The sequence below is a fragment of the Homalodisca vitripennis genome, chromosome 2 (genome assembly GCF_021130785.1).
Source record: "Homalodisca vitripennis isolate AUS2020 chromosome 2, UT_GWSS_2.1, whole genome shotgun sequence".
Taxonomy (NCBI): Eukaryota; Metazoa; Arthropoda; class Insecta; order Hemiptera; family Cicadellidae; genus Homalodisca; species Homalodisca vitripennis.
In genome coordinates, this window is record NC_060208.1 from 55,400,568 (window position 1) to 55,420,365 (window position 19,798).

Sequence of the window (19,798 nt, forward strand, 5' to 3'; positions counted from 1 at the left end):
TAGCTGCTCTCTTCTTTTTTGCCTTAGCACCCTCTTGCAGAACGCAGCGACAGCGTTCCACGATTCGGGACTGGACAACATCTCTTCTATAAGAGTCTCCGGCGAAACATGCCCGATAGCTGCCTCCAGCTCCCTTCTCTCCGTTTCCCACCTTCTACATTTGAAGAAGGTGTGCAGGGCATCGTCCGCATCCGAATCCCCGTACTGGCATTCCGGACTCGGGATCTTCCCCATTCTGTTAAGGTAGAAGCCGAAACAACCGTGCCCAGTGAGAAGCTGGGTAAGGTAGAAGTCTACCTCCCCATGCTCTCTTTCGGTCCATCCCCTCAGATCACCTATGAGCCTAAAAGACCAACGTCCTCGACTCTCCGTCTCCCATCGAGTTTGCCACTCATCCATTGTGTGCGAACCCCGCTCAAGAGCAAGAAGATCGATGGGAATTACCCCCGCAATCACAAGGACGGCTGGCTCCGAAACGGTACGATAGGCAGTTGAAATCCGGAGAGCTCCTCTCCTCTGCACCGCCACGACCTTCTTCCTGTAACGCTCCTGCCGCAAGGCATCCGCCCATATCTCGCAACCGTAGAGGATAACCGAGTAGTAGTAGTAGTAGTGTGTCCACCACAATCAATGGCAAGGGGGGAACAGTGGCCTGGAAGTGGGGTTTGTGTGTCAAAAAAATAATAATGACAAACATTTTCTTGCTTGTTTCAAATTGGTATACTGCTACCCCTATTCGGTTTTTAAGAATCAAATGCAAAACTTTTTCCATTAAGTTGGATTTTATATTGAACCTCGGTAATCTTAATCCCATGGAAATTTACACAGCAGGAGAAATTTGACAAAAATAATGTCTTCGCCAGTCATACATTATATACTATAATTGGATCACACCCCCAATGTTAGGACATGAACAGAAAGTTAAGACAATGACTAGACTCTCAACTTAAATTTCCCCAGGCGTTAAAGTGTGTCTCTAAAAGTTCTAATGGCCTCTAGTTAGCGACAATTAACATAAACATGTATTTACCAACTAGTTAGAGACTATAGACCAATAATCAGTACAAGTTTTTGTCTGTAACACTGCTGTTGTCATTGTATGTTTGTTGTGTTTGTTTGATTTTAAAATGATCAAGCTATAGTTTTTAAACAGTTTCATCAGAAGCTCAGAACTTTATATCACCACTATAAATTAAAGTCAATTCCTTACTGAGAATTATTGAGGTTAAAACTATAATGGTGTTAAATGTTGTTGTTCATATTGTTATAGAATTTTTTAAAGTTTGTTCCTACTTAGCTGTTATCAATTATACTATAAGAAACACGATATAGTGAATTTACACTTATTGTATGCATAATAAAAGAACAATTATATAAGTATAATTATAGGTATAATTATACAAATAAAAACGAATAATTTGTTATATAAAACGATTCAGTTTAAGATGTCCTTAAAATCAATAAAAATATGAACGATTAATTATATTTTATCCTGCATTAATTAGTGTTGCATCTATATTATCCTTGACTTTTGTTTTCACTGCAATATGTGAAATAGTTTATCAATGAATCGTCAGGACAGTGGGCAGGTTTAATTTGTTTTCTTTACTCTTTTTGTTGTTTCTTTATTGTTTTGAGGCTTTTACAAGGGCGAAGGGTCCAATGGAATTTGAAGTGGCATTAGCTTAACAAATTTGAAATGTTTTGTGACAATTGCTTTGTTGTTCTGTTTATTGAAACCTTTTTATTAATATATTAGTATTATTTTTGGAGGTTACTTGTAGAGAGAACAATTTTGTAACATTGTTATAGTATTGTTTGTCAACTTTGTACGACACATTTTCTGATAACAATATTAACACTTGTCAAATCTGTGATAGCCTTAGTTTAGCTAGGTGCAGGGCCGCATTTACAAATTCGGCGCCCCTAGGCCTACAGAGATGAAAGATAATAATTACAATAATATATATATATATATATATATATATATATATATATATATATATAGGAGTGAGTGTTTTGAATAAATAAAAGCAATGAACCAATGAATGAGTCAACGTCGCACCCCGGACCTAGTTGACCTTGGCCACCCGCCGCGGCGACTTTTTTCTTTTGTGTACTTTAAAATGTATGCGCCCCCTAAAATTTTGCGCCCTAGGCCTGGGCCTAGTGGGCCTATAGGGAAATGCGGTACTGGCTAGGTGTATCATAGTTATTGGCACGAGGGCACATACACTTGTGGTAAATTGCCGAATTTTTACAATATTATAAACAGACATTTTGTTTCTCGTGAAAGAAGGGTGGGTAGGTGGCGAAGTTATCAGTCAACTATTCCTTCGCGTGACCTTCCCATGGGCGCACAGTGGCATTACACAGCTGTAAAAATAGCATAGGCTAGTTTATCAAATAAAGACAACAATACACAGTCCAACCTCACGTCATCCAGTTTTGAGGAATTAATCCATCAGGTGGGACCTAGAACAACTTTTGACACTAATTAATAGCCTGGACCACCTGTGACCTTGGATTTAGTTTATCAAATAAAGACAACAATACACAGTCCAACCTCACGTCATCCAGTTGTCAGGTATTAATCCATCAGGGGGGATCTAGAACAACCTTTGACACTAAGTAATAGCCTGGACCACCTGTGACCTTGGATTTAGTTTATCAAATAAAGACAACAATACACAGTCCAACCTCACGTCATCCAGTTGTGAGGTATTAATCCATCAGGGGGGACCTAGAACAACGTTTGACATTAATAGCCTGGACCACCTGTGACCTTGGATTTAGTTTATCAAATAAAGACAACAATACACAGTCCAACCTCACCATTATCATGTTGTTACTGGCTATTTGTTTCTCGGACTGGCTGTATCAGTGTATCTCTTTTAAATATTTGATTTATAACTGTACATTCAAATCTTATTTGCTTTATCTAACGTGGCGATCTGCTCTGCTCTGCTAATAACGTGTCCATGGCATAGTTAAATGATAGCACGATTTTGCATGACGATGGGGTAAAATTTATGAAATAATACCTAATGAATATTACTGAAGAATACGGTACTTAATGAATTATATGGTACTTAAGGTACCATATAATACTAAAAATATTGTTATATTAATATCTTTATAATATAACAATATTATGAGGGTGAGATACAGTCCTACAGCAAATTGCTGTAGTGCATGCCATTGTGGAAATAAAGCGCTTCTGTGCTCGCCTGTTAAGCTGGCAAAGTACATATGTAACAAAAGATGAAATCATAGCATTCTCCATCCACATTAATTAACTTAGTTTTTAATGTAACCATCATCTTCTTTGATATGATTTTAAAATTGGTCTAGTTTCATTTCAACACCTGGAACAGCAACAAGTTGTACAACGTGAACAATAATGCAGCTCATCACATTTCTATAACGTGGCTCCACTGTGGTAGGGTGTGACTGAAACAAGCAGTTGGAAAGAGAGAGAGTGAGTCATTGATATGGTATCATCATACTGAGTCAGCCAGTCTAATGCCTGTAACTGTAAACACTCCTGTTATCTTTATTGTTAACACTCACACTTGGAGTTGGAAGGTGGAAGGCAAGTGTCCCCCTTTTTCTTCTCACCATCATCATCATCAGTAGTGAGAGTACAACAGAAAATTAACGTAAAAATAATGTTATTTTTCTCTGGGCTGGATGACAGTCTGTTGAGCATATTAATTTAAGATCATTAATTTTAGATTTTGGTCACAGTAATTACTGGTTTGTATAATAATAATGGACATTACTCAACAGAGTTTTATATTTTATTCTTTATAGTTTCAAGAAAGAAAATCAATAGAGTTAATCAGGCTTCTCCTGCCTGCTCTGTGGATATCGTCTGTGGCTTGGAGTGATATAAGAAATGAAATAGGTTTTTCTTGACCACAACTCTGAGAGATAGTGCTTGGCAGCTTGATAATGGTCCAGAGTTTAAAACTTCCTTTATCAACTTGGCATTGACTTTCATTCTGTTTAATCGGAACCAGCCAGATGGGACTCTTTTTAAATGGCGTAGAAACCATTGAACTTTTTTCCTGGTGACTTAAAGTGATATACGAATTAAAAAATATTGATCATCTTTACTGTTTCAATGTATAGTACTCTGACAAAGCTCATCATAATGTTGGAACCTAAAAAAGGAGCAGATGAAACTCCTGCCTCACTGGCTTGCTGAACTAATCCAACCCTACCTTTTGTATCGTACATTTTCTCATTTGCCCAAGTTTTCATCAGCTGGTTTAGTATAATATCCCACAAGAAAAACTTTCTCAACAGCTCTGTTGAGCTTTTAATTCCATTAATCTTCATATCTAACATTGTTATTGGATCCTAACTATGTTATTTTAGAATAAAAATAGTCCTGACATCTCACAACCATTGTTTTATATTGCTTGAATGTAAAGCATTCATTGTAATTCCTTATTTACAATACCTAGCCATAGATTGTTTAAAATAATATTAATGTACTAGAAGTCGAATTGAAAGTTTTTGTCTTATCAGGTAATGTTGTAGACACTAAAACTACATTTTACCTGGCCATAATATATACCTGACAATTTGTATGTGAGTGAGTACGGTCTCTAACTGTGGATGTAATCAAAAGTGTGGAATATGTGGGTACACAGGTTCATGTAGCTGGAGACCTGTCCTTATAGAGTTATCCTGGTAGTTGCCTAACATTGTAGGTGGTGAAAGTGTTATTAATGTGGCAGGGTTCAGCTGTTTATGACTCAAGATATTATGAGCTGTCAGGCTTCTTCTATTGAATCCTTTATAGTTACAAATAGAATTGAGCTATTGGGAACTTAAGTTAGATTAGTGGTCTGGGAAGTTAAATTAACTTTGTGCTTTTTATGTTAAATTAACAACTGAAGGTCTTACCACTAGATCTTTTCAAAATATATTACCTTGTCTTATCAGTAATATGCTAAAGTTATATGAACAAAAGAAATGTAAAAAGAAAATATTTTTGTTTTTCTTTATAAATATGTGCAAATTTCGGAATACTTGTAAAAACGGGATACTTATTTCTAACAAAAAGATACATAATTCAGTATCCTAATAAAAAATGTAGATTTTTCATAAAAACATGTCTGTAAGTATGTGGTGGTAGACCAAATGTTTCAAGAATTTTGATGTACAAACATAAACCATATTTCATTTTTTTACTTCAAAAGTTAGAAACAAATATTTTCTTGCACCTTTTTTAGTATATCTTTAACAAAAAAACTTTAAAACGTGTTATGTGTGTGGAAAGTCACACGATTTCTGGTATTTTAAATATTTTTGTTCTGTTTAAATTAGAATTCATAAGATTTGTAATGCAATTTAATTGAAAAGGCTAGTAAATTATCAGTCGTTTTCACATAATTTCATATTGACTAACAGGTATGTCAAAGGCATATATATCCTTTATAATGGTATAATACATACTCTTGAAAATTATTTATTGTCACTGGAAGACATTCTGATCTCTGATCAATTTAAAATAACTAAAATTTTAGTTTACATAGCAATATAGATGGATAGTGAAACAATTTTTATGATTACCATTGAAAATACAAAATTTTCTGTAACATTCGATAATATCTGTATGATCATACTGGAAGCATATATGATGTATGATGGAGTCCTAATTTTGAATCGGAAGTAGGCATGTTTATGATACATATTATTTCAGTGTTCAGATATGTTGCTAATAGGTTCAAAAGGTAAACAAAATGACCACTGCTCTTAATTTCAGGTTTAGCGTGTGAAGAAGAATTTATAGTTTGAATCAGTTATATTAAACACACTCCATAGTGGAGTTTTCCTTTTAATATAATAATTTTCTTCAAATAATTTTCTAAAATATGTATACATTCTCGTTCTGAGAAGCCTACTGTAGTAAAAATGTATCTTCTTCCTGTCTAAGTTATCCCTGGTGCTCTAGTAAAGTTTGCATTGTCGTCGCATCAATAAAATATATGTTGTTGAAAAAGTGACTACCAGTATAGTAGTAATGTTTGCATTTTGCCCTGATTAAGCAAATAATATATTAAGTAGGTCTAATCTGCTTCAGTCACAAAGCTACTACTTCTGGCCATTATAATCTACTTGGGGCTAAAAGTATTTCGGGTAACAGTATTCTGTGGAGAGCATAATAAGTATGTGTCAAATTTCACCTTTTTTGACAGCTGGATGTTTAACTCCATTTCAATTTTCATGGGTGATTGATCTTCATGACAAATCTTTTATTTGTCTCTTGAGATCATAAAACAGGTCAAATTTCATAATTTTCATTGTGTAATACAGAAAATATAGTTCTTGTAGGGGGTTGCAACCCGATTTCAACCCCTATGGGCAGTGTTTTCTTCATGAAAAATCTTTTATTTGTATGGCAAGAGCATAAAATGCTTGCTTGTTTCATTGGAGGCCATCTGCGTATTAAAAAACAAAATACAGTTCTTGTACGGGTTGCAACCCCATTTCAACCTCTGTAGATGTTTGATTTTAATGACGTTTATTTTGATTTTCTATTTAAGTCATGAGACACTTGTGTTTCAAACTTCGTCATGTCACATTGGAGAGTTGAAAAACAAAATATAGGTCTTCTAAGGGTTGCAACCCAACCCCTACAGGTGCTTAATCTTCATAAAAATCTTTTTTGTCTTTTTTTTTGAGAGCATAAGACGTGTGTGTCAAATTTTATCTCCCTAGGACATTGAGAAGTTGTGAAACGAAATATAGTTACTTGTTTTAGTTGTTACAACCCTATTTTAATACCTCTTCGAAAGTTTGACCTTCTTGAAAATACTGTAGTTTTTCTTTTAAGTCATGATCCGTATGTGTACCAAATTTAAACTTTCTGAGCTATCAGTTAGGTTGGAGTGACTGAGTAAGTAATTTGCCTTTATATATATATTATTTTTATAATTCGTAAAACATTGATGTATCATATTTGAATAGCAGTTTTTTTAAACACTGGCATTTCCAACTGGATTGGATATACTTTAAAAATTTCAAAAATAGATATATGTGAGGAATTCATACTGAGACACCCCTTTCTTAATGTACCAATTACACAAACTTCATGGTACAAGTCAAAAAAATGTAATTTAATATATTGGGAAAGAATATAATGTATCAATGTAACAGAAAGAAAAAGTTATATAATTTAGTTTGTATTGTGGCCTCTATGCAAACAAGCCCATAAATGAAGTGTAACTGGGTGAAGTGAAGAGGGAGGGGTGTGCCTGTGTCAATAAATCATCTTGGGTTGTCTCCATCTCTCCTTTATTTTCAGCAAACAAAGTAATTCTCAAACCAAATCCTTCCAATTTGAATCTTACATCTTATAATTATTAGTTATATAACAACTACAATGATCTATTGAACTTGATGTTGAATAGTAATAGAATAAATTTTCTTGACATTGGTTGATGAGTTGAAGACTATAAAGTAAAATTTTCTAATGAAGGCATTGACAGAATTGTTTTTAACTGAACTGCTGACATAGTCTGAATGACAAAACAGTTGCCTCATATTTCAGAGCTCAGTGATCAGCACAGACTCAGCACAATTGCCTAATGCTGCTGACTCCACTTTGGCCCTATTGTATTCAGCAGTAGTCTGTCAGTGTTTGTACAGAGAATGAATAATAAAAATTCTCAGAGGAGAATAATTGAGTATAGCACTCCTTTCTTCCCCTTTATCAACCAGAACAGTCTACCTGCTTTTCTCCATTGATTGTTTGTAAAACTTTTATGATTTGGTTTAGTATTATTAAAATCTATTTAAACTCAAAATAAATGTATGATCAAGTTAGAATGTGTTAATGATTAAGTGCTAATGTTGAACTATTACACACTTTGATATGCATTTTTAAATTTTAAAACACTCCAATAATTCAATTTTATTTCTTTGAGGTCTTTTGTTTTCAAGGATAACATCATCGGACCATGATGTTTTAAGAACATTTTTATGGTGATTTAAGAATAAAATAATTTATAGAAAACTGAATTTTATAGGTAAAAATATGCATATTTTTGCTGTCTTTAAGCAACTATATGCAATAAAAAGAGGAAATTTCAGTTTTAAATGCAAAACTGGTGGATCCAATAATAATATCAGAGAAGCAACTTGGTTTATGTTTACCCATTATCTGTATTGTAAGAAGTGATTTTGGATCTCAACAAAAAATAAAATGTTTAGAAAGAAATTTATTCATATTTTTAAGTTTAGTTCATTAAACCAAATCAAGTTTGACTGATTTTTTTGTAGTTTCAATACGAGAGTGATTTTTTAAATCTTGAGCCCTGCAACTGCCACTGATACCAACTCAGATTATATTACAAGCAACATGAAAAATGATAGTAAAGGAATACACCTTTTTACTAATTAATAATTAGTACTTGTACTTGAGTTGAATAATTATATTATACTATAACACAAAACGTTATCACTGATTATTCTAGTTAGTAAAATCTACAAGATAGAAAGGAACAAGGATGTATTCTAAATCTGTGGGATTTGTCTTTTATCCCTTAGGCCTTGCAGGAGATGGTCAGCTTTAGAACATTACATCACTAATTGATACATTCCTTTCTCTGCATGGTGTCTCACAGTTACATAATCTACCTGTTTTCCCTGACAAATGATTAGTGATTAGTGAACTGATTTTCAAAATATGCAGAGTTCTAAGATTGTTTAACTAAGCTTGTTGTGGTTTAACTACAGAAAGAAAAGTAAACATCAGTGAAGAGACTTTACTGACCGTGATTATTAAAGTAAAGCATGTAAAAATCAATCAGAAAATTAAAAAAGAACTGAAATAAAAATTCAGTCTCAAAAACCTTCTCAATGTTTAAAATTTTGAAATGTGTTTCTGTTAAGTAACTTATTTTTATTACTTAAAATTATGTTTTTATTAGGAGTAAAATTTTTGAATAACAAGAAATACTCTATTTTTAAAATTTATAATTAATAACTTGAAAATAAATTAGTTAAATATGAGTTATAAACTATATTTTGTGGTTGTAAATTTTATTTTTTACTAATATGACATAAATCACACAAAAAGGAAGTAATTAAATTCCTAAAGAACTCTGTTTAGTATACAAATATGGTTAAGCAGAACACTGTATAATTAATATAAATTGGAAATTGAGTTTGACTCGGTTCTGCACAGAATGCCATATGAAGATATTTGTTGCGTTACGACACTCTTAAGCATGCAGCCTTAGCCATATAGGGGAGAGAGAGAGAGAGCCAGCCTTTGGGTCTGGAGTGGCTCAATCTGAGCATAATTAGATAACCTCCTGCTGACTCTATTATCCTGGGAGAACATTGCTCTCTCCGATTCTTGGTGGTCCATAGTTGTCAGTAGTCTCAGCAGTGAACAGACCTGCTGTGTTAATTATAATTCAGACTGAAGGCTATTAATGAAAAGTATGCGGAGTACGATAGGAATAAAATCTTTTAACTGCTTAAATATTTTACATACTTAGACATTTTATTTCGCATTCCATACTACTAGAGAGTTCTACAAAGTTTATATTAGAGCACAATTTCAGTTCCCAAAATGTCAATAATTGTGCTTGTGCATAAAATCAATATTAAATCTTTTAAGAAGATTTTTTATGTGAGTGTAATTTTTGCTGTATAAACTATTAAGTGAGTTATAAATTATGTGACGACTTTATAAATGTATGAAATAAATGGCATGTTACAAATAGCAGAACTCTGTGGAACTTGACCTTGTATCTCCTCAAGTTGAGATTTTGTACTCATTGTCAATGTATGAGATGACTTTATAAATGTATGAAATAAATGGCATGTTACAAATAGCAGAACTCTGTGGAACTTGACCTTGTATCTCCTCAAGTTGAGATTTTGTACTCATTGTCAATGTATGAGATGACTTTATAAATGTATGAAATAAATGGCATGTTACAAATAGCAGAACTCTGTGGAACTTGACCTTGTATCTCCTCAAGTTGAGATTTTGTACTCATTGTCAATGTATGACATGACTTTATAAATGTATGAAATAAATGGCATGTTACAAATAGCAGAACTCTGTGGAACTTGACCTTGTATCTCCTCAAGTTGAGATTTTGTACTCATTGTCAATGTATGAGATGACTTTATAAATGTATGAAATAAATGGCATGTTACAAATAGCAGAACTCTGTGGAACTTGACCTTGTATCTCCTCAAGTTGAGATTTTGTACTCATTGTCAATGTATGAGATGACTTTATAAATGTATGAAATAAATGGCATGTTACAAATAGCAGAACTCTGTGGAACTTGACCTTGTATCTCCTCAAGTTGAGATTTTGTACTCATTGTCAATGTATGAGATGACTTATTATATGAATATGTATAAATAATGGCTGTTACAAATAGCAGAACTCTGTAGATGTGGAACTTGACCTTGTATCTCCTCTAGTTGAGATTTTGTACTCATTGTCAAACTATGCTGAACTTGTCCAGTAGCAGTCAGTTACATCATGTAATGGCTAAGACAATTAATCTTTAACACTAACTTGGTAGTTCAGTTCTTTGAGCAAACAAAAGGCAGGAACTTTTCCAGTTCTGTTCAGCTACAACCTCAAAGTGCTGTGGCAGTGATTCACTCAGCGAGCAACCACATGTTCAGTTTATTGGCCATAATAATCATGGTCATGGACTATTCAATGTGAGCAGCGGATTGTGCAATCTCTCATACTTTAAATAGGGAAGATACCACAAGTACAGTTCTGTTTGCGGTGGCTATAAGATTTAAGATTTATGGAGGCTATATTGTTTTACTGCGAGCCAAGTGTGACTTATTGGTTGCTAACACATCATTTGTGTTTCTGACTGTATTGCAATTTCTGAAGATCCCACTCCTGTTTGACTGACTAGACTTATTGCTTGTTTGATATTAGGTATTTACATCAACTCGAACCAATCAAATTAAAAGTGAAACTATCAAGAAAAGGTAAACATTTATAGACAAAAATTATCTCTTCCTTTTTGGGCTTTCCTGATGTATATGTATATTTTCTCGATAAAATTGTAAATAGAGATTGAATTTTTTTACAAAAAAACTAACAACTGAAAAGACAAATAAACACTATACTAAATGTTTGCTATTGTGATTGTAGATCTATTTTTCCGAATACTTGTGACTCTATTCACAAAAGTAACTGAATTAAAAAACTTCAATTGTAATTCTTATATATATATATATATATATATATATATGTATATATATATATAAACCATTCTATTTTTTATATATAGTTGTAAGTACACAACAGTTTACCTATTAATTGTGGCAGTTTTAGTTTCCAGCACAGGATAATATGTGTTTAAAATATGAAATGTCTAATTCTACTTTAATTACAGAATTAGCACAGAAACAGAAGGCTTACCGTTAGGTAATAAATATTTTATCTTTTTGCACTATGGCAGCGATTGTAATGCATATAATTTTACATGTCTTATAGTTTATGGGAGGGTTCAGTAAACTAAATATGAAAGTGGAAGTTCAATAAAATGTCACTCAGGAATTATTTTTATATTGTAATATTAAATACAATTTATATGTTGATTATTGACAAACATGTTTTCTTTTTAAATTAAGTTATTGTGTTTGATGTAAACATTTTGTTTGCAGATCGTGAAGACCAATCAATCCTGTGTACTGGAGAGTCTGGAGCCGGCAAGACAGAAAATACCAAGAAGGTGATCCAATACCTTGCCTATGTTGCTGCCAGCAAGCCTAAAGGATCCTCCACACCTCACACGGTAAACATCTAATATTAACACCATGTAGTGGTTTGTCAGTCTGGATTCTAGTGCAGAAATAAGCCACTTTATAGTTCAGGAATCATTAGATTACAGATGAAGATAATAGCCTTTGATTTTGGGAAGGATGTATACAAAGTATTCAACAAAGGTGCAGTTATTTATGAGGAATTAATGTTGAACAAGTAACTGAACTAAAGAAATCAGATATACCTAAAGTAAGATATTTGTGATTGGAGAGATGTAAGATAAGTGTAATGCTATCAATCTTTTATATTTATTTCTGACCTTTGAGGCAGTAAAATAGTTTGCTAATTATAGGATTTTGAAGCCTAAAATAACACTTAAAAACCTGTTTTTTCTTTAATCTAGATATTCACACAATTGTAATTAAGTCTTATGTTTGTTCAAGGAAACGGGGATAAAAAGAAATACAGAGAAATTATTGTACTAGATTCTAAAAATAGTAAGATGTTTTTGTTTTATTTGTAAAACATACATAAGTCAGAGATTTATTATAACCATTACACATGAAATACAGTCGACTCTCGATAACTCGAATTTCAAGGGAACGGCTGTTTTCTTCGAGTTACGTATAGTTCGACTTAAGAATAGTTCAAGTTATAGAGGTAATATTTCACTAAAATTACAGAGGTAATTCGACTTACAGAGGTAAACAAAATAAAATTCGAATTATAGAGGTACAAATAAACTATGTTTTTTATTCCCTACATCCTTTACAAAACTAATGTATGTACTGTAATGTACATTGTCTGCGGCAATGTCTATCTTTTTCCTCTTCCCTTCACCCAAGAACTTTATTATCTTCAACTTGTCCCCTATATTCAACGTTTTCACTTTTCTAGTGCTCACGTTGTCACTCATGCTGTACTGTAGTCACTCACATTCACTAAACGCAAAACAGGGTTAGACCGGGAACGAGAACGTGCCACTCTATTAACTAAATGCGTGGGAACTGACTGCACACGGCACTGACGTTTGGCAGACAGTCGGACAATTCAGCGACATGTCCAGACCTGTTCGGCTAGGTCTATGACCTAACACAGGTTCGCTGTAAAAACAGCACAGCTTCTAGTTAGTGAGGGTTGATCTGAAAAGTTTGAGTTGTAGAGGTAATAATTATTTAAAGACTTCGACATATCTACTGAACTTCGAGTTAAAGAGGTAATTTTTCTATCACTTTGGGTTATTGAGGTAAAATTCAGGTGCAAAATTAATTCGAGTTACGCATGGTTTTTTTTCGACTTAGGCAGGTTTTCTTCAAGGGAACAGAAAAAAAATTCGAGTTATCAAAGAATTTGACTTATTGAGGTTCGAGTTATCGAGAGTCGACTGTACCAAGTAAATTTCTTTGTTTTTGTATTGTATGCCTGTATTTGCCGTCAAAGTAATATTTCTTAATAAATTGTCTTTTGTTTTTCTTGTACTTTGGTACATACATTTCTGCAGTAAATACACTAAATTGTTAGTTTGTAAAAAGTCTTGCTTTAAGAACTTTCCTCTATCGGATTCTTTGCAATCGGATTCCTCTATGAGCATTACAGGGTTAATATCGTGTACTGTAGGATTGCTCTATGAGCATTACAGGGATAATATCATGTACTGTAGGATTGCTCTATGAGCATTACAGGGTTAATATCGTGTACTCTAGAATTCCGCTATGAGCGTTACAGGGTTAATATCGTGTACTGTAGGATTGCTCTATGAGCTTACAGGGTTAATATCGTGTACTGTAGGATTGCTTTATGAGCATTACAGGGTTAATATCGTGTACTGTAGAATTCCTCTATGAGCATTACAGGGATAATATCGTGTACTGTAGGATTGCTCTATGAGCGTTACAGGGTTAATATCTTGTACTGTAGGTAGTGCTTCATTTCCTGCCTTATAATAGTGTCCAATTTTTTATTCTAGCTCTTGTTTTGTGTTATGTTGAGAGTCCTACAAGGTTCATCAGATTATTATCTTATTTTAGGTTTCATGTTAATTATACATTTTCCAATTACTCTCTCTTTTGGCATTTAAATATTTTTCTGCCTCTTATTATCACGTCCATTCTTCTTGGTTTCATAACCAATTTCACTTCTACTTCAAATGTACCTTAGTTTCTCAAACAGTATATTATTTTATTTTTATGACATTATTTCAGATGCAGCTACAAGAATATAAAGTGTTAATCACTTGTTAGCTCAGATAGTAAAGGATGTAAAGTAAGATTATTAGGTGGAGTGGGAAGTATTTGGTACCATATGGAGTATGTCAGTGATGATGAGGGAGGAGGGGGAGGTATTACTGTGTAAACATGGGGCAGCTCAGACACTGAACACACCTTACACTATTATTTCCGTCTTGTGAGAAGTAATAAGACCTTACTGGTGAGTCACCAACAGTAGATTCAGTTCATGTATGCAATAAATAGTATTTCACACTTGTCCTAACTTCTGAAGACTTCTAGATAATGCCAGTTGGGATATCCTATGGACATCACTGCGTTTTCAATTGCATTTTTATTTAAGAAAAGAATTTAAAAAATAATTGTCATGCAGATGTGGTTTAATTTCATTTTAAAGCATTTAAAACATTTGCAAGCAGGTTACTGACATGTCAAATTTGTTAAAAATTGGACTGCTCCTTTGGTTCATGGTCAGCGCACAGAGTTTTGTACATAAATTGATATGTATGGGCACAAATTTTTATATCATTTAATCAGTGAGTGGGCGGTCCAAATCAAACATTTATACTAAAGATCAAACTATTTGAACCAGCAGTTTTAGGTATCAGAAAACTATTAGAAGAAAATCAAATCATGATAACTTGTAGACATCATTATGCATCCGTAGGGGATTTATTAATCAACTAATTTGGCATCTCAAGTGGTCTTAGAGTGTATTAAAAATATCTCAGTATCCAAAGATCATAATTATTATTTTTCATTATACAATATTGGTGAAATGAAACTAAACTAAATATAGTTAGTATGTGCAGCAAACAATATGAATAGTTTACAAAAGCATTGTACATTACATGTCCAAGAGATTAATGGAAGAAGATATGACCACTTCCAAGAAATTAATGGAAGAAGATGTGACCACTTCCAAGAGATTAATGGAATAAGATATGACCACTTCCAAAAAAGTGATGTAGCTAAAGATGAATCAGCTTAAACATTCATAAAGATGTGAAAATAAGTATTATATATCACTCCTATCAGAGTACAAAGTGATCAAGAAAACAAACAAGTAAGAAAGGTTTGAAAGTAATGTTTGCGACGGACTATATACTCTACTAAAGAAGTGTTGTGGCTTTCAGCCAGAGAATACAAACAGATGGAAGTCGGTTAACTGCTTCTTGTGACTAACTGACTCTTAAAATTGAACCAGCAGAATAATTTTGTCTTGTAACTGGAACTGTCCATGGATTTGGATTCTCCCTCATAAAATAAAAAAAATGTGTAGAGTATTTAATAATTAATTTCTACTCCTAACAAAATTGTTGTATTTGAAGTAAATTTTCATTTAAGTGAACAGTGTACAATATTTGCAGGACAAAATCTAGGACACTTAAATATTTAGTCGTGAATAAAATTTTAAAATTCGTTTGTTTTGTTTTGAAATTAATTTAAATTTTGATTTTTTAGATTATAGTTATTTTTTGAAAAAGCAGTTGTTTGTATTGTATAATTTTATTGTTGATGTTGAAGTGATTGATTGGACTTAAAAACGGCTTCAGTTCAGAGCATTCTTTAAGAAATAGAAACATTTTGATTTATAATGAGAAGCAAATGAAAGAAAGTTGGTTTTTAATTATAGCTACCTATTAAAGCCTTTCCATTTAAAACATATATTAGAAAGGCTCTGAGTATAATTGTGCTTACAACTCATTCTTTAAGTTTTTGTTTTAAGTGTATTGAATCTTACACACACAAATATATAATCTCGTAAATTTTACACACACAATGTTGTACAAACACCATGAACATTATGAAGTTGGGTTCTGTTGTCATTGAACATACTTCTCACCAAAGACATCTTAGACGATCCATAGATCCATTGAATTGCGGTGGACCACTATCTATTTGAAACCTCTCTGAACCATAGCCAAGGCAAAAATTAAGTGTAACATGAAGGTTTACTAAGCTCTGAGACTGTTGAATGACTCTTGACGATAGAAAGCCTACCAGTGGTATATGACTAGTTTTTTGTGTCCATAACACTCTCCTCGCCACTCTTACCACAAAGCCTAGATTTTCTGCCCCACATATGAAAGATGCCTTCAATGAAGCCTTAAAGAGCCTTAAACAAGCCTTAGACATTAGTTTATATTCTTTCTGTACCAATCCTAACTCTTTAAGGAAAAGTTTGTGGACTTTGCTGAAAAACCTCTTGAAGCCACAGAATAGGTTAGAAAAGAATTGAAGCCGTAATAACAACAGATTCAACTTCTATTGTATGTCAAGCAAAAATTGTTCGAAAATTGTAAATTTAAATATTAAAAACAAGTAATATAGTAATAAAAAGTTAACAATTGTAATTAAAAAAAAGTATTTTGTCACTACACCATGTACTATTATTTACCTATGGACAAAGTGTATTTTAATTCTGTAGAAAAATGTAATACTAAGGTTGAGTAATGTCATGTATGTTATGTTATGTTATGTTTGTTTGTCAATATTTGTAAAAAGGTGAATGATAGAGCTGTAGCCGTTGTAACAATGGCTATAGACAGCTAGCTAGGTGAGTTGGACCGCGGCCAATCCAATGTCAAGGCTGTGGCCTACCTCTTGGTTCTGGAACCACACAGCCCTTCGCAGGCAGCTCACTGCTCTGGACTCTTAATCTTTGATTTCTTTTAAAGCGAGTAATAATTACAACAACCTTAAGTGTGTCGAAAGGGAACAATAACGTGTGGAATTTATCATGTGATAAGCATTAAAATTGTTTTCGTCGAAATTATTTTCTGTAATGATTTTATTAAAAACCATAAATGACCTCGTCACTATAAAAATGTACATTTTTATTTAATTTTACGGCAGAGTGTATCTACATACTGACTTAGCTTTGGAATATCATCCAGCATGGAATAACTTTTAGTGGCTACTATTTTCTTTTTAAATTTGTAAAAGTCTCATTTATTAGTTATCATAACCCTTATTGTATAAAGGCACAATATGACGTGATTTTTAAATTTGAGAATTTGAGAAGAATCACGGGTAGGTTTTTAAAAGTGGGTTTGTAGGGCCTGTGTAGATGTACATGTACAGTTTCACCTAACTATTAAAAAAGTTATTTAGTTACTCTGAGACTTTAAATGACATTAAGAAGCAGCATTAAGTTCACCAGTAAAGTTATAATATATTTATAACATTAACCAGTAAATAATGTGATGCAATTTTGTACAGATCACAGAAAATTCCCAAACACTGATTGAGCGAGTGTTTTTAAATTATCATAATAAACTTTGAACAATTATATTTATAAAAATGAATGAAGTACTGAAGGAAGTATGATTGTGAACATGTCGGTTAGTCACAGTCCTTGCCAATACAAATGGTTAGTTGTTAGTGTTGGCTGCGGATAGAGTTTTAAATTGCTGATGGGTTCTAGACTACTTTAGAGTTTCTGTGGGAATTGTTAGGGTTTGTTGTTTTTATGAAAGGGATGCAGAAAGGGGAAATATGAAGTATAGTACTATCCACCTAGATTTTCTTTTTGAACTTCTTATTCATTATCCGTTTGATCTCTTTTTGTAGTAAACTAATTTTTGAATACTTTTTACTTTTATTAAAAGCTTATGTATAGAGTAAAATAAACAGTTTTATTGTCCAATTGTCAAAGTATAAACTTAGCCCTAATGTTTTCGTAATTAGGCCTAAAAACTATCCAAATTTTATGGTACTGTTGTGAAATTGTAAAACCTTTAGACTTACAAAATAATAAGACAATCAGTGTTTTCAAATTAAAAAGAAAGTGATAACAGTTGCATTTTTTAATTAAGTTAATAATTACTGTATCAATTAATTATTCAAAGTATTCTAGGTGTAGAAATATAATTTGGTGACTAAAGTAATGAGAAAGTATTTAAAATGAAGAGTGATAAATTACTAAAAAGGATAAATCACTTTATAGCTCGTTTCCCTTGTGATTTGTTTCTTGAGTTATATAAATTACTAACACTGAATTACTGGGTCAGCTCTGAGAATAGATTCATATCGAGGAATACAGAATACATAATACAGGAATGTAATTCAGTATTATTGGCCCACAAATTCAATTGGGCCATAGAGTCTAGGAAAAAAGTGAAAATAAAGACTTGGCTGAGTTTTATGGAAATTTAAGAAACTCAGTGAGTTATGGCTGTCATAATATTCTATTTAGTAGAGTCTATATTCATAAAAGTATTACATTATGTCAACAGGTCTATGTTTTATTTTATCATTTAAATGTGCATTATTTATAAAGGAAACAAGTTTTGGTTTAGTCTGCCTACATTTAAAATTTAGAGTCAGGACTATGACAAATGAAATACTTAACCGAAGTAAACTCTAAGAGGAAGCTTGAAACACTTATTACTTCTATCACTAAATCAGTTTTTGAATAAATTTGGGAATTAAAGGATTTGACTGGAAGTAGATTAATTCACATCAGTGTTCCAGTTAAGAGTGGGGGCTTATTATGGATAACTTTCATCTCAATAAACAAACGGGCAAATTGGACAAGACAAGTGACGAGTATGGGCAAGATCGGGTTTCCTAAACTAGACGTCGGTCGCCCACACGGGTTGGGGTTACCTTATGCGTGGTAGAGCTTCATGATAGGTAGGCTGCTCTGTACATACTGAGTGCAGACATCTCCATCGGAGGTTTCCCACTTATTTGCGCTGTTTTCAACAAATATGGAGTAGCTTTCTACCTCAGTCGAAGTAGGTGAACAAGTCTACAATATTAATGTGACTTGAGACTTTGCACTGATAAGGTAAACTAGGTTCTGTATTCTTTATTTGGTTAGTGAAACGGTTGATAGTTCAACAATGAATATTTATGCATCAGTAAAGATGAAACGTCCTTCTAAAGAAGTTGTAAACAAATGAATTATTAATAGAAAATTATTGGAAAGTATTACAAAATAATTCATCATAAAATGTGTTGAACTTGAAGTTTAGTAAAGATGTCAGTAATTGCAGTACAAACCACTTTAAATTTAGATCTTGGTTTGGTTGTCATACATGCATCCTCAATTTGTTAAATTTAGATCTTGGTTTGGTTGTCATACATGCATCCTCAATCTGTTAAATTCTTTTAATGTCTAGAGTGTTTGGACTGTTGAGGCCGTATCTAAAGTGGTTTTTGGTCCAACCTCTTCTGTGCCTCGGAAGTAGTAATTTTATCTACTACTGTCAGTTATTTACTGCAGAAGTTTGTTGTATTTTGTTGACGCATTTAGGCATAACTCTCAATTTTTTGTGCTCTGATATGAGTATGTTTAACAGTCTGTAGGTTTATTATTTCTATAATTTTAGCTATACATTTCCTTGAATTGGCGATTTTCCAGAATTTATAATGCATGGTTTTGCAATACCAATATATACACCATTTTATTACCACAATTTTGTTTAGTACATAAAAAGACACATTTTTATTCTCCAAATTACCAAATTGAAAATTTTAATTTAAATGATCTTGTTTCATCCTATTATGAATGAGATTTTAATTTAAGACTTTTCAGCATTATTTTCCTAGGTTGTTGGTAATGGTTACTCCACATTTTTTGACAAACATTTGAATATTTTTATCCCTTGAAAATCATTAAAATATTCTGTATATGACCGTTAAAATATTCACAGTAGATAGTATCAAGAATAACGAATATTAATATGTTTATTTGTTATATGAACATTGTTTGTAGTCAAGAATATAAAAAACGTTTATGGGTTAATTCATAATAATGAAACAGTATTTTGAT

General features: G+C 32.7%; 1 protein-coding gene across 6 annotated transcripts in view; it reads left to right on the forward strand.

Annotated features, from left to right (window-relative positions):
* Positions 1–19,798, forward strand: part of LOC124353977 (myosin heavy chain, non-muscle) — a 161,248-nt gene that overhangs the window by 62,256 nt on the left and 79,194 nt on the right. For all 6 annotated transcript variants that reach the window (XM_046804071.1, XM_046804074.1, XM_046804076.1 and 3 more), the window contains exon 3: positions 11,689–11,819. In XM_046804071.1, the coding sequence (XP_046660027.1) occupies positions 11,689–11,819 (131 nt within the window). The remainder of the gene's footprint in view (positions 1–11,688; positions 11,820–19,798) is intronic.